This window comes from Procambarus clarkii, chromosome 26 (genome assembly GCF_040958095.1).
Source record: "Procambarus clarkii isolate CNS0578487 chromosome 26, FALCON_Pclarkii_2.0, whole genome shotgun sequence".
NCBI lineage: Eukaryota > Metazoa > Arthropoda > Malacostraca > Decapoda > Cambaridae > Procambarus > Procambarus clarkii.
In genome coordinates this window covers 46,312,835-46,328,777 of record NC_091175.1, presented here as the reverse complement: position 1 = coordinate 46,328,777, position 15,943 = coordinate 46,312,835, and the positions used below count along the sequence as shown (strand labels likewise).

General features: G+C 40.2%; 1 protein-coding gene across 1 annotated transcript in view; it reads right to left on the bottom strand.

The window, feature by feature from the left end:
• Positions 1-13,510, bottom strand: part of LOC123752976 (tripartite motif-containing protein 5-like) — a 224,299-nt gene extending 210,789 nt beyond the window's left edge. Inside the window, exons 1-2 of the mRNA XM_069331407.1 lie at positions 13,187-13,510; positions 2,907-2,976 (exon numbers count right to left, since the gene is read on the bottom strand). Of these exons, the coding sequence (XP_069187508.1) occupies positions 2,907-2,912 (6 nt within the window). The 5' untranslated portion in view covers positions 2,913-2,976; positions 13,187-13,510. The remainder of the gene's footprint in view (positions 1-2,906; positions 2,977-13,186) is intronic.
• Positions 13,511-15,943: the final 2,433 nt, after the last annotated feature.

The following is a 15,943-nucleotide window of genomic DNA, read 5'->3' as shown; positions in this document are numbered from 1 at the left end:
CTGACCACGAGAACAAAAAATTCAATTGAACTTACCAACGACATAATTGAGCCGACAAGATGAGCGATGACGTCACACCCTGCATGATCGCTCATGCACGGTGTGTCCCAGAGGCGTCGCGAGCGGTCTTCAAGCAGCCAGAGTTGCCACGAATTTATTTTCGCGGCATTATTTACAGTGTCTAGGCCTATTTTATTAGCAATATTAGTCACTAATTGTGTTGCACATAATGTTACATCACAGTCATTGTCAATAAATGTTACATACATCGGGTACACACATGTGCACACAAATGTTTTCCATTACGCCATTATATTATGTAATCACAATGTTCATTATTATATGTACACACAAGCACACACTATGTACAGGTTTTTGCACTATTATTGCACATTTAGAATTCTTGGAGAGAGTGGTAGTCGTTGAAGCAGTCGACAGCACACAATGGAACTGCACACGCTTCACACCATGTTTGCACCACTTTACGTTTCTGTACTTTCCTTTTTGTTGTTTTACATACTAGGCATTCACGTTGGCCTATTGCACGCTTTCCAGCTGGTGGCAAATGTTTTAGTCTGTGTTGCTGAAAGGCCTCCATGTGAGCAAGCCTGGGTGTAGCAGCATGCTGCAACACTGGGTTCATGATTGGTCTTTGCATGCCAGGGACATCTTTAATAAACTTTGCTAATAACTGTGTCCCAAGTGTAAAAGCAAACGCATGGAAACTAGGTTTACGTCCAGTTTTCACCAGATACATATTATAGCAGGTCAACATGCTCATGTCAACATGATGGAAAAACACTTTTGTCGTCCATTTCAATGTTTTCCGCACACACTCGATAGTGCCAATCATCATGTCAGCCTTATCAATCAAACGCATGTTGATATTATAGTCAAGACCACAATCTGGCTTATATACTGGTTCTTTCGTTACACGGTTCACCTTGCCACTGTTCACCATTGTACCCTCATGAATGGTTGTCAGCAGGTTCACTTCTCTCTTGTCTTTCCACCGAACCGAGAGTATTTGATCACATTTCTGTAGCTGGCACTCACCAACTGCAAGTCTACCGTCAAACACTGGCATTTCCCTCCTTCGTGCCTTTACTGTGCCAACCAATCCAGTTCTATTTTCAACCAAAAACCTAGTTAGCAATGGACTTGTATAGTAATTATCTGTGTATAAGATGTGGCCCTTGTTCATCCATGGTACCATCAGTGACTTCACCACACTACCCGAGAAACCATATTCGTCGTTACCGGGAATGTCTACATCGCAAGCTGAATACAGAATCATGTGTAACACGTATCCTGTTTCACAGTCACACAGTACTGTACAAAGAATTTCAATCCAAATCTGTTTCGTTTGGAGGGAATATACTGCTTGAATGAAACATGTCCTTTGAAAAGCACAAGGGATTCGTCAATCACCAGCTTCTGTGCTGGTACATAAAAATCTCTGAACTTATCAATCACTTTATTCATATAGTGCCTCACTCGCCAAAGTCTATCATCCCCTGTCCGGTCCTCATTACTTGCAAAATGCAGACACCTGAGGAGTATCTGAAACCTATCTCGGGATATATATTTCCCTAAGAAAGGTGTTGGAATAGTCAGATCTTTGCTCCAGTAATCTGTGATAGCGTGTTTGACACAGTGCTTCATCAACATACATATTGCTAAAAACACATACATTTCACCTACATTGGTGGTTTTCCAACGATGCAATCGTGAAAATTCTGTTATCTCTCTTCTAATGAGATGAGCCGCATGAAGGTTCGTTTGGTGTACAATATATTCCATGAGCGGCTCATCATTGAATGCTGTAAAATAATCTAATTCACTCATATCCTCTCCATTATCAGGGAAAAGCTTGGTAATCCTGTCTTTATTGTCTAAGGCAGGAATTCGAGTAATAAAACCAGCACCATCACTCCACACTAGTGCACCTGGTGTCCTGCGAGACGCAACAGGGGCACAACGGCGAGGAAGCGATGTACACCGTGGACCAGGAGCTGAAGCCTGTCTGCGCACAGTACGGCCGCTACATGCACATAAAGTGGAAGCACTTGAACATCACCATCACTACACTACTCTTGGTGCCTCATGTTGTTCCATGCGGTGGCGCTTGGCTGAGCGAGATGCTGCCGACGCGATAAATTCTCGCCCAGTAACACCACTGGTACTGGCAACAGGCTCGGTAACACTATGTTCTGATTCCACTTCACTAAAACCAGAAAAAGAGTCATCTGACTCGTCACCGAAAATATCCTCAGACTCTAAATAAGCACATGAACTGTGTGGTAGAGGGTGAATTGAAGTAGACACTGGGCAAGGTGAAATGGGTGAGCATAAAGGCCTCGCCATGGGAGGAGGCTGTATCTCATTTTCACTGTCCGTGCTACTATTATCGGTCAATTGTGTGTTTAGTCTTTATCAATGTCAGAGTCATCAAAATCACTTTCCTCACCATCAGAAAATAATTCACTGGTTATTTCCTCTTGGGCGAGTGATTGCGTGGTGCGAGCCCAGGAAGCGTTCGGCCGTGCGCTCGACATGGTGGCTGCTGGGTAGCTGATGCCTCCCACTCGATGGTAGCGCGAGCTGGATTTTTTTTTTACAAAATGGCGTCTGTTTACTATAGCCCCTAAGCCGCATATGGGAGCCCCCTCTACCCCGCGGGCCTTTCAAATCTTGCGCGGTACTCCAATGCATCATATGATGTGGAGCGCAAGTTACTGCAAGTCACTCAACCCATCATATGATGAGTTGCGCACTTAAAGGGTTAATACACTCAGCATCACTAGTTAATGACATAATAAATATACTTACCATCACTAGTTAATGACAATATCATGATACACACACACACACTGGTAGTACAGTAAGAATAAAATTGTCCTTACCATCATTAATGGGCAGAAGTTGTGTTTGCTATCGTCCTGGGTAGCCGAGCACAGATGGAAGCAGTATTACCTATTAGGCAAAATAAAACAAATTTAAGGTGTCTATGACTAAATTTTTCCCACCAAAACATAGTAAATTTTTAGAAAAATTTAATAATTTTTTTTAGGTATTGTGCTTTGAGCAAAAGTAAGGAGGGTGGGCAGGAGTAAGGAGGGTGGGCAGGAGTAAGGAGGGTGGGCAGGAGTAAGGAGGGTGAGCAGGAGTAAGGAGGGTGGGCAGGAGTAAGGAGGGTGGGCAGGAATAAGGAGGGTGGGCAGGAGTAAGGAGGATGGGCAGGAGTAAGGAGGATGGGCAGGAGTAAGGAGGATGGGCAGGAGTAAGGAGGATGGGCAGGAGTAAGGAGGGTGGGCAGGAGTAAGGAGGGTGGGCAGGAGTAAGGAGGGTAGGCAGGAGTAAGGAGGGTGGGCAGGAATAAGGAGGGTAGGCAGGAGTAAGGAGGGTGAGCAGGAGTAAGGAGGGTGGGCAGGAGTAAGGAGGGTAGGCAGGAGTAAGGAGGGTGGGCAGGAGTAAGGAGGGTAGGCAGGAGTAAGGAGGGTGGGCAGGAGTAAGGAGGGTGGGCAGGAGTAAGGAGGGTGGGCAGGAGTAAGGAGGGTAGGCAGGAGTAAGGAGGGTGGGCAGGAGTAAGGAGGGTGGGCAGGAGTAAGGAGGGTGGGCAGGAGTAAGGAGGGTGGGTAGGAGTAAGGAGGGTGGGCAGGAGTAAGGAGGGTGGGCAGGAGTAAGGAGGGTGGGCAGGAGTAAGGAGGGTGGGCAGGAGTAAGGAGGATGGGCAGGAGTAAGGAGGATGGGCAGGAGTAAGGAGGATGGGCAGGAGTAAGGAGGATGGGCAGGAGTAAGGAGGGTGGGCAGGAGTAAGGAGGGTGGGCAGGAGTAAGGAGGGTGGGCAGAAGTAAGGAGGATGGGCAGGAGTAAGGAGGATGGGCAGGAGTAAGGAGGATGGGCAGGAGTAAGGAGGAAGGGCAGGAGTAAGGAGGATGGGCAGGAGTAAGGAGGATGGGCAGGAGTAAGGAGGATGGGCAGGAGTAAGGAGGGTGGCCAGGAGTAAGGAGGGTGGGCAGGAGTAAGGAGGGTGGGCAGGAGTAAGGAGGGTGGGCAGGAGTAAGGAGGGTGGCCAGGAGTAAGGAGGATGGGCAGGAGTAAGGAGGATGGGCAGGAGTAAGGAGGATGGGCAGGAGTAAGGAGGATGGGCAGGAGTAAGGAGGATGGGCAGGAGTAAGGAGGATGGGCAGGAGTAATGAGGATGGGCAGGAGTAAGGAGGGTGGGCAGGAGTAAGGAGGGTGGCCAGGAGTAAGGAGGGTGGCCAGGAGTAAGGAGGATGGGCAGGAGTAAGGAGGGTGGGCAGGAGTAAGGAGGATGGGCAGGAGTAAGGAGGATGGGCAGGAGTAAGGAGGGTGGGCAGGAGTAAGGAGGGTGGCCAGGAGTAAGGAGGGTGGGCAGGAATAAGGAGGATGGGCAGGAATAAGGAGGATGGGCAGGAGTAAGGACGGGTGGGCAGGAAAGGGGAAGGGGGTATGGGTGGGTTCTCGGCTGCCTCCCCTCCCTCTCTAACAGCCTACTGTACCCAAGATTAACCATGTAATGTATCAATTATACAATGTATGTATGTGATGTAACTATATAACCTGAGCTTGTAAAAGCACCTTCATCACCTTCAGTGATTAATTAAGTGCTTAATTGCACACTAGTTTCTCTATCAGCTATCTCACCCTGTCAGAGTAAAAGAGACAAATGTATGTGAATGCATGTGTGTGTGTATATATGTATGTATATATGTATGTGTGTGTATGTATATGTATGTGTATAAAGTATATATGGAAGCTGATCAAAATTACATTTCACCTTTGTAAATGCACATTAATGACACTATGTAAAAGACACATCGAACACTTTATGTAGGGCATACGTAAATTTGTGTATCTATGTATTTACGTATGTAGGTTAGCTAAGCATTTTAAAAGCACCAAATCACCTTCTGTGGTTGATTGTTCAATAAACCCTTGAACTATATGTTTAACACATCTCTATCCCTGTCCATGGAGGACAGAAGAAAATGTATATATGTATATATGCATTGTAAATGTGTGGCCACGTCTGTGGTAGAAAAAATAATAATAATAAAAAAAAAGCCTACGTAATACAAACCACGTGCATTAACCCTAAAGCTGCTACAGCCTGGGCTGTAAAAGCTGGGCTGGGCAAAAAATATTTGAATTATGTGAAAATTAATATTAAATGTTAAACAAATCTCCAACTTATTGGCATAAGAATCATGAAAGTTTCATTCCAATATGTTCAGAAATGTATTTTAGACAATTTTTTTTAAAAAGGAGAACATTTTGTTGATAAGGAGAACAGCTCCTATTAACTGGAACTGAGGGATAATGCAGTAATAAAGAGATGCAAGCACTTGTCCAATGTACAAAGAAGAATAGTAGCAAAAAGTGTCCACAAAGTGGATATGCAGCTGGTGCCTGTAGAGCATTGCCGATTAATACATAATAATACCAATAATAATGAGTATGTTGTCATGCTCTATTTTGTTATATATCATAAAAATGCATTGCCTAATGTTAATTTCTGTTTCTTTCAGAAATGTCCAATTTTTTTGGGGGGGGGGAAGGAGATTTGTTTTTTTCTCCATTGTTTATTATCAGATTTTGTTGTAACCTCTACATCCTGGAGAGTGCATACCCATCCCTAACTATGTCAAGATAGAATGAAATTGGTCACCAAATAAATCAGTCACAACTGGCAGAACTTGGGACTGAATTTTTGTACTGAGTTTTACAGATTTCAAATTCTATTTTCTTTGTATCTTTAGGCAGTTTTGATGATTAGGGAGCAGATTAGGGCTTTATAACTTTTATACAGAATACATTTTTATCCCTTATTTAAATCCCTAGTTAATAACTATATTTTGTTTCTTGGGGAGGGGGGGGTATTTTTTCTTGACATCATTACAACACATACAGTATTGACCTACAAGTTTCGCATATTCGAGTACGAATGTCAAACTACCTTTATTAAAACAAATAAGTAAATTAATGAATAAGAACTAAATTTTTCATTGTCAATAACTTCAACTTCAATTATCTCTAAAACTAGAGTTTCAACTTTAGAGTCAGTTTAAAAAAATCCAGTTTCGGACCGATTCTCACCATTTTTACAAATAATGTGCACAGCTGTCTGTTCTATAATCTGATAAGAATGGATTTTTCCCAAACCCTACATGTTTGGAGTTATCAATTTTTTTTCTAGGTTTGGCGTATAATTCAAATGCCACATTGACGATTTTTTTTTTACAGTAAATTAAACTGAAAACATATATTCTAAATCTATGAAAATAAAGATCATATACTACTCTGAGAGCATAATAACTCCAAAGAAACAATTGGTGATAGTTAATATTTTTGCAGCGGATTTCAAAATCTGATGTTCTCAATATTCACTTTTATAATTATTTTTTATTTTCTTATTTTTTAAGTTACGTTTGTGATCATTTAGACAAAGTTGCAGGATTTGCTAGTATGCACAAAAAATTGGAAAGCATTAGAGCAAATTTGAGAAACTGAACTTTTCCATCAGGTCCTGTCGTATATGCTCCTGAAATATGGCATATTTGGTTCCGAAACGCTATACGTGCTTGTGGCTTTACAAGAATGGTAATTTAACTTAATTTCTATATTCTCTGTTAACCCCCCAATATATCTTCTTGTATATAAATAAATAAATAAATAAATATGTATGCCATGCACAGCTTAATGGTTAATACAGAACTGTATTGTATAAAACTTCAAGCTAACAATAATAATATTTTAAATAAAACAATTTATAAGTTGATTCTATTAGAAATGCAGCTGAGAGACTTGCTGTGAAGTTAAACATAGACAATTTCAAGGCTAGCACTGAATAGTATGTTGATTTAAAGAGAGGCAATGCATCATTAACAAGAAAATTTGTGGCGAGACATTAAGTGCAGATGTTGGAAGTGCTAATGCATATAAACATAAACTTTCTCATTCTCAGCACATGATATCTAATAATCTAAGCTGATTTTAAGTGTACAAAGCAGATAAAAATGGCTTTATCTGAAAGATATGTATATGATAAGATATATGATAAGATATTTAACTGAAACTATATATTATGAAAGATATTGTAATGAAGCTCACAACAAAGAAACAAACTAAGATTCAAAAGTTTTGGTACGGTTTCACAGTAGGCCTACAGGACCAGCACCCAGCACTAGCAAGGACTCACCTTCCAAGGATGCCCAGGCAACTGGACCAGCACCCAGCACTAGCAAGGACTCACCTTCCAAGGATGCCCCAGGCAACTGGACCAGCACCCAGCACTAGCAAGGACTCACCTTCCGAAGATGCCCAGGCCACTAGACCAGCACCCAGCACTAGCAAGGACTCACCTTCCGAGGATGCCCAGGCAACTGGACCAGCACCCAGCACTAGCAAGGACTCACCTTCCGAAGATGCCCAGGCCACTAGACCAGCACCCAGCACTAGCAAGGACTCACCTTCCGAGGATGCCCAGGCAACTAGACCAGCACCCAGCACTAGCAAGGACTCACCTTCCGAGGATGCCCAGGCAACTGGACCAGCACCCAGCACTAGCAAGGACTCACCTTCCGAGGATGCCCAGGCCACTAGACCAGCACCCAGCACTAGCCATAACTTACCTGGGAGTACCAATTGAGCTGTACAGTACAGTTCTAATGACATTAAATGTACAAAGTGTAGTTTATATGATATAAGTGTACTGCAGTAGTGTGATTCTAGTGGACTGTACTTTGTGTACATACTCTAGTGTATAATGTACATTTGTTAGAAAAGTTACTGTTCTTTAAACAATTTATATTCATATGTGTGGCACTCTCAGGATATTAAGGCTAACAAAGTTTGCACTACAAAACTCAACTGGTAGGGTAAGTACAGTACTGTAACGTGCAATATCAATTTATTTCATTGCATTACAAATTCTTTGTTGTTTAAATTATTCAAAAGGCAAATGTGTACTGGCATATGTATTATTAATTTTTTTTTGGGGGGGGGGGAAGGGGGATGCCGGGGCCGGATTGATGGAATGAATTCCACACATGAATGAATCGGCTACGCACCCATATAGCTCATTCAAGCGAGGGCACACTGTGATACTCATATAATTTCTACATTTACTATCTACATTTAATGTCATTTAATTTCATGCATTTCTTTGATAAAGTGTTTACTCGTGTCCTTTATGATCTTGGTTATTTGTAAGTGCTGGCCTCATTAACCGTAAATTATAGTATGTTTATGTTACTCTATGTTCTGATATGTTCCGAGAAAATGTCATGAGGAGCAGTTCTAAATTACACCTTGTATTTCCATTCTGTAATTAATGTAAATAAACTACTGTACTGTTGCTAGAACTACTGACTCCGTAATGTAATAATCTATGCCAGTACTCTGACTATACTCTGTACCTGTAAAGTAAGGCTGTAAAGTACCTGTACACATTTTTTGTCAATTTTACTGTAAATTATCTACTTAAAATTATCTGTTAGTTTAAGGACTTCCCCGAAACTCTATGCGTGCTAATGGCTTTACAAGAATGTAAAATCAACCTCATTTCTATGTTCTCTCTTAACCCCCAATGTACCTTCTTGTATATAAATAAATAAATAAATGCTTGCCATCCTTATGTATCACCTTTGTATTAATTTTTTATTTTCCTTGAACATTCTCATTTTGTTAACTTACTTCTCTTATAATATTAAGTGTTTTACCCCGTCACAACATTAATTAAAAAAATTCTATATTACTATTAATTTTGCTTGAAACACTTTTTGTAATAGTGGCTTCATTAGTACAGTATGTGTAACTGCTGTCCCTTCAATTGAACAATACTCTTATTACACATAGAAATCACAATAGTGTGATGCATCAAATTTATTTATTTATTTATTTATTTAGTTATTTATATACAAGAAGGTACATTGGGTTTGTGAGAATACATAGCATGGTATTTACAATCTTGTAAAGCCACTAGTACGCACAGCATTTCGGGCAGGTCCTTAATCTAACAGATAATTTTAAGTAGGAAAATTCTAGCGGAATTAATAAAATGATAACAGATACATTGCAAGAAAGAAAAAAAAATGAGATGAGAGAGATTAGTAGGAATATTAAAGCACATTGGTATATTAAAGTTCAGTTTGATTGCATTGACAGCTTGATTGGTAATTTAAACGAAGATTAATAGGCACCATACAGCAAATTGAAAGCACATATAAGAAGACAGCAATGATCACAATGGTAAAGTTGTTTGGATTGGGTACATGAAGATTGGGAGATTGGGTAGCACTAGATACAGTGCAATTTTAAAGCAACAAGGTAAAAAACTATGAAGATGAAATTAGGTACTTTTTAGTTTTGTTTTTGAATGACACAAAAGTTGGACAGCTTTCCAATTCATTAGGGAGGGAGTTCCATAGACTAAGTCAGTTTATTTGCAAAGATTAAGTTTGACTCTGGGAATATCAAAGATATATTTATTTCTGGTGTGGTGATAATGGATCCTATTACATCTGTCCAGGGAGAGTTTCAGAACATGATTTGCATTTAAGAACAGGGTTTGTAAATGTAGTTGACACAAGAGAATGTGTGGAGTGAGATTATGTTTAGCATGTTTAGGGAGTTAAACAAGGGGGCTGAGTGTTGTCTGAAAACAGAATTTGTTATTATTCTGAAAGCAGATTTTGCTGGGGGATGATGGACCTGAGGTGGTTTGCAGTGGTTGAACCCCATGCACAGATACCATAATTAAGATAGGGATAGATTGGTGTATAATATAGTGAGATGAGAGCAGAGTTAGATACATAGTATTTGATTTTGGAGAGTATACCAACTGTTTAGAGACTTTCTTAGTTATGTGACTTTAGACTTTAGACTTTCTTAGTTACTTTCCATCATTTTTATTATTAATGTTAACATTGTCTATCTGAAGCTGAATTGCATTTGTTGATTTGCTTCCAAATAAGATGTAGTAGGTCTTTTCTATGTTAAGTGTTAGTTTGTTGGTTGACATCCATAAGTGGACTTTTTTTTTAGTTCATTATTAACAGCATTATTTAGTGTATGTGTTTTGGGGTTAGAATAGATGAGGGTAGTATCATCAGCAAACAATATAGGATTCAGAATGTTGGTGACATCAGGCAGACCATTGATGTATATAAGAAATAGGAGAGATCCCAAGATGCTGCCCTGTGGCACCCCAATGGTTATTGGTAGAGTGGGAGAGGTTATATTATTGATGGCTACACATTGGTGTCTATCACTAGGATAGGATTGTATATAATCCAGGGCATGGCCTCGGATTCCATAATGATGCAGTTTACATAAGAGGTAGTTGTGATTAACAGTATCAAAGGCCTTTCTCAGGTCAATGAAGAGTCCAATCGGAAACTCATTTTTGTCAGGGGCTGAGTAAATTATATCAAGGAGACTAATAATTGCATCGTTAGTACTCTCTTGGGAGCGGAAGCCAAACTGACAGGGGCCGAGTATGTCGAGTTTTACGAGGTAGGAGTACAGCTGTTTGTAGATAATTTTTTCAAATATTTTTGATACTACGGGTAGGTTTGATATGAACAAATTTGAAATGAGTTTGTTTGTTTGTTTGTTTGTTTCATTTCAAGTTTGAAATGAACAAAACAAATCCACAAGAGCCATGACGAGGGTTCAAATCTACGTCCGAGAGTGTATAATGAAGTAAGGGTGAAGAGGTAGAACAAGCTTATTGACAGAGCTCAGGTGCATGGGGGAATTGTGTAAAAACCTAGTTTGTGTCTCGGAGAGACTGCAGGATCCGTGGTAGGTCAAGTTGATTTCTTGGTTGTAATTCTTATCCATGTCGTAGCTCAGTCGATTAACCACCATACTGCGCCAAGTTTATTGTGAAATTCCCCCCTGTGCGCATGAAATAAAGTGTTCCCAAAAATTCTTTTTTCTTCGTAAAATGATAAATTCCCTTCCCTGAACATGTCTATGTAAAAATAAATACCAAATTCCTCTTACTTTGCCTCTGGGGACGTGGACAAGGTGTGTTGTGATGTCATCAGGGGCTGGTCGCCCGTGCGTGACACGCCCAGACACGGTCGCCCGGGCCATTCAAGCACCAGATGTTGGCACAAATATATTTTCAATTATCTGTTTTATGTATTTCCAATGCGGATTTATTTGCTTTTTTTATCGTATATGATGCATATTTGTATTCTTTACCATATGTATACAGTAGAAAGTTCATAATGTTCCGTGGAACTGTGATACATGTGTCAGCAATGTGTCCAAAATAAATGTTTATTGTCGCAATATTACTTGTTAAAAATTCACTAAAATTACAATATGTACAGTTTCACACACTACACAGTAACACACTGTATTACACACTCAGTACTTCGGAAGTGAGTAATAATCAACAAAGTAGTCCAGGATACACAGTGCGACTTCGCTCTCGTTGCACTAGGTACAGATAGATTTTCGCTTCCTGTTTCTTTGTTCTGTGTGCTTGCAAATAACGCACTCATGCACACCCTTGGCATTAGTACCTGTAGGTGGTTTGTAGCCAAGCTTGTAAAATGTAAGGTAGTCTTGCAAAGATTACAGGAAAAGATCAATTTGTAAGGTAGTCGTGAAAAGATCGCCTTGTAAGGTCCCACACAGGAAGAAATTCAGCCAGCCTCAAAGAGTGTCCGTCAGTCTGGAAGAGATTCAGCCAGCCTCAAAGAGTGTCCGTCAGTAAAGAAGAGATTCAGCTATTCTTGAAAATATCTATGGAAAACACCACCATGGAAGCCGCTAACACTGTTTATCTATGCTACTTGTATCAGATGCATCATCACTGAACGCAGAAAACGATTCATCTATGTATCATCTAAATAAATTGGAGATAGCATAGGTGGGCAAGGGTGGCGCTCAGAGCTACAACTGGATACGCTCGCTGTATTGTCCTCATAGGTGCTGTATCACTTGCATCTGACCTTTGTGTTAGGTCCTTATTGCACCTAGCTTCACAAATATTATAACCCTTATATTCTTCAAACATTAAGGTTTGAATTTCACCGACAAAGCGCGATCTTTCAACTCCGCGTCGGACAGGTGTTTGGGAGCCCGAGGCACGTGCACCACTCATGGTTGCTCACTCAGTACTAACCCAGCCAGCAGCCTTAGGGCATAAGGGGAATTTTTTCCAAGATGGCTACCTCTCACTGGAGGTCCTAAGAGTCCATTTCGTACACAACCAACCTCGCACACATTTAGAATGGGTTCGAAAAAATCAAAACGCGCTTTCTCAGTTGGCAAACCGAGTATTCTTGGTTGGCACAGTTAAGTGTTTAAGGAGCGTCTGGGATCTTCTTGGATGTAGGTTCGAACCCTCATCACGGCCCTTGTAGATTTATTCATTTATTACTCTTATGTTCTTTGTACACACAATCTTTTGAATAAATAATAATATTATTATTATTATTATTTACACACACAAAATCACACTAACGTGATATACATCAATGAGAAAATTCACTCGGGCTGTGAGGCGATGCGAACCTGCAATGTTTGTGTCACCTCACAGCCCCAATGGTTCGTTCATTGATGTATATCTCCTTAGTGCGATTTTCTGTGTATCTGAAGATGGGCGTACAGTGTTCAACTACAATACTGCACCCCTTCACCTGAGTGCTTAGGGGTCTTAAGTAAAACTTGGACTGGCTTCAGGACTTCCTGTGATATCAGGATATCACAGACTTCCTGTGATATCAGTAGAAATCTGATTGCAAGACTTTTAGGAAGTCTGTGGTGGTACAGTGGTAGAGTATGCGGCTGGCAATGCCTAGGTCGTGGGTTTGCAACACCACACAGTCCCAGTGGATTTTCGTATTATTATTATTATATATAAATTATTATTATATATTATTATAAATTATGAAAAATATCATATTCGATAGGCAATGTCCACACCCCAACAATGCCATAGGCCTATTTCCACAACCCAACAATGTCATAAGCCTATTTCCACACCCCAACAATTTCATAGGCCTATTTCCACAACCCAACAATGCCATAGGCCTATTTCCACAACCCAACAATGCCATAGGCCTATTTCCAGACCCCAACAATTGCATGTTGAGGTGTAAGACAATGGTGGAGCAGAAAGTACTCCAGTACTTACGGAGGATGATGAGAGTGCGAGGAACAAGGTGGTCAGGTGGAGCCAGTGACTCCTTCCTTCAACAGTTTTGTCTCTCCCTCGTGGTATATCCTCAATGTCTTCAGTGGTGTGGCCTCACCACACACTTACACTGCCATAAGTGTCCTGAGAGTACTGTGGGAGGGACAATTTGGCGGGTATTGTGGACACAGGTCTTTAAGACAGGCGAACTTCACGAGTCGTGGAGACGTCTATAGCAACCTTTGTTGTGATGACGTCACTCGCTCGCTCGCTTACCCGCCACGTTGCTCTTCCCATTTTCTTTGGTTACTGATCTTTGCCGACGTTAAGTGTACTTCATATTACCCGAGAGCCACTAATACTAGTGACCTCGACGAGGACAGGAAGCTGGCGGCTTGTCAAAGGTTCCATCCATTTGCCCAGATAATCTTTTCTATCTGTATTCTAAAACCCAGTAGAGTTTTGGCGTTTACCTTACCTACTCTTCAGCGAGTGGACGGTTCCATGGGTTTACAACATACAGGTGAAAGAGCATCTCCTGTTTTCTGTCCTACATTGTGGCTTGTTGAACTCGAACCCGAGAATCTGACCTTTTGAAGAAAGTGTCCAGATCGACATCGTCCAAATTGTTTAGTATTTGAAAGGTTTCAACAACAACAATACAATTTTATTTAGGTAAGGTACATACATACAATAAATATTTACAAGGATTGTTTGACTTATAGGTAGAGCTAGTACATACAATGCCTAAAGCCACTATTACGCAAAGCGTTTCGGGCATGATAAACTTAAATGACAAGCTTAATACTAATTGAGCATAATGAGTAGAATGAAAACAAGAAATGAAAACATAGATGAAAAAGCAGCACAAATACAATTATGTCGACAAACAGCGCTCTTTAAAGAAAAAAACAGACATTGGTTGACAATAGAAGGGTAAGGTAGGTTACAGGGAATTTATTAGGTATAGCTTCGCTTTTAACTTAAACTGGTTGAGAGAGGTACAGTCTTTAACATGGTTGGGAAGGTCATTCCACATTCTGGGCCCCTTGATTTGTAGAGCATTTCTAGTTTGATTAAGTCGTACTCTAGGAATATCAAAACTCTATTTATTTCTGGTGTGATGCTCATGGGTTCTGATACAACCTTCTATGAGCTTTTGAGATCTTTTGAGGTTTCGATGAGCTCCGCCCTGTCATGCTGGTTTGCAGTGTTATATATTTATTTATTTATTTATTTATATATACAAAAAGGTACATTGGGATTGTGAGGATACATAGCATAGTAATTACCTTCTTGTAAAGCCACTAGTACGCGCAGCGTTTCGGGCAGGTTCTTAATCTAAGAAAATTTTAAGTAGGTAAATACTAGCAAAATTTATAAAAATGATAACAGATACATAGCAAGAAAAAAAAAAGATGAGAAAAATTTGTAGGTATATTAAGGCACATAGGTAGCTCAGATTGATTGCAATGACAGCTTGAATGGTAGTTAACAAAAATTAGTAGGCACAATACAGTATATAGCTTGCCCAAAAGCACATAGAAAGAAGACAGCAATGAACACAATGAGAGAGTTGTTTGGATTAAGTACATAAAGATTGGGAGATTTGGTAACACTAGATACAAAGCAAATTTAAAGCTCAGCGTGGGAAACTACGAAGATGAAATTAGGTACTTTTTGGTTTTGTTTTTGAATGGGGCAAAAGTTTGACAGCTTTTCAATTCATTAGGGAGTGAGTTCCATAGACTAGGTCCCTTTATTTGCATAGAGTGTTTACACAGATTAAGTTTGACCCTGGGGATATCAAAGAGATATTTATTTCTGGTGTGGTGATAATGGGTCCTATTACATCTGTCCAGGGAGAGTTTCAGAGCAGGATTTGCGTTTAAGAACAGGGTTTTGTAAATGTAATTGACACAAGAGAATGTGTGGAGGGAGTTAATATTTAGCATGTTAAGGGATTTAAACAAGGGAGCTGAGTGTTGTATGAGAGCAGAGTTTGTTATAATTCTGATAGCAGATTTTTGCTGGTTGATGATGGGCTTAAGGTGGTTTGCAGTGGCTGACCCCCATGCACAGATACCATAATTTAGATAGGGATAGATTAGTGCATAATATAGTGAGAGGAGAGCAGAGTTAGGAACATAATATCTGATTTTAGAGAGTATACCAACTGTTTTAGAGACTTTCTTAGTTATGTGTTGAATGTGGGTGCTGAAGTTGAGTCTCTTGTCTAGGAATAAGCCAAGAAACTTTCCATCATTTTTATTACTAATGTTAATGTTATCTATCTGTAGCTGAATTGCACTCGATGATTTGCTTCCAAATAAGATGTAGTAGGTCTTTTCTATGTTTAGTGTTAGTTTGTTAGTTGACATAAGTTGACTTTTTTTAATTTATTATTCACAACATTGTTTAGTGTATGTGGGTTGGAGTCTGAATAGATGAGAGTAGTATCATCAGCAAACAGTATAGGTTTAAGAATATTAGAGACATTAGGCAGATCATTGATATATATAAGAAATATAAGAGGTCCTAAGATGCTGCCCTGTGGCACTCCAACGGTTATTGGTAGAGTGGAAGAAGTTGTATCATTGATGGTTACACATTAGTGTCTGTCACTAAGATAGGATTGGATATAGCCCAGAGCATAGCCTCTGATTCCATAATGATGGAGTTTAAGTAAGAGGTAGTTGTGATTAACAGTATCAAAGGCTTTTCTTAGGTCAATGAAGAGTCCAATCAGAAATTCAT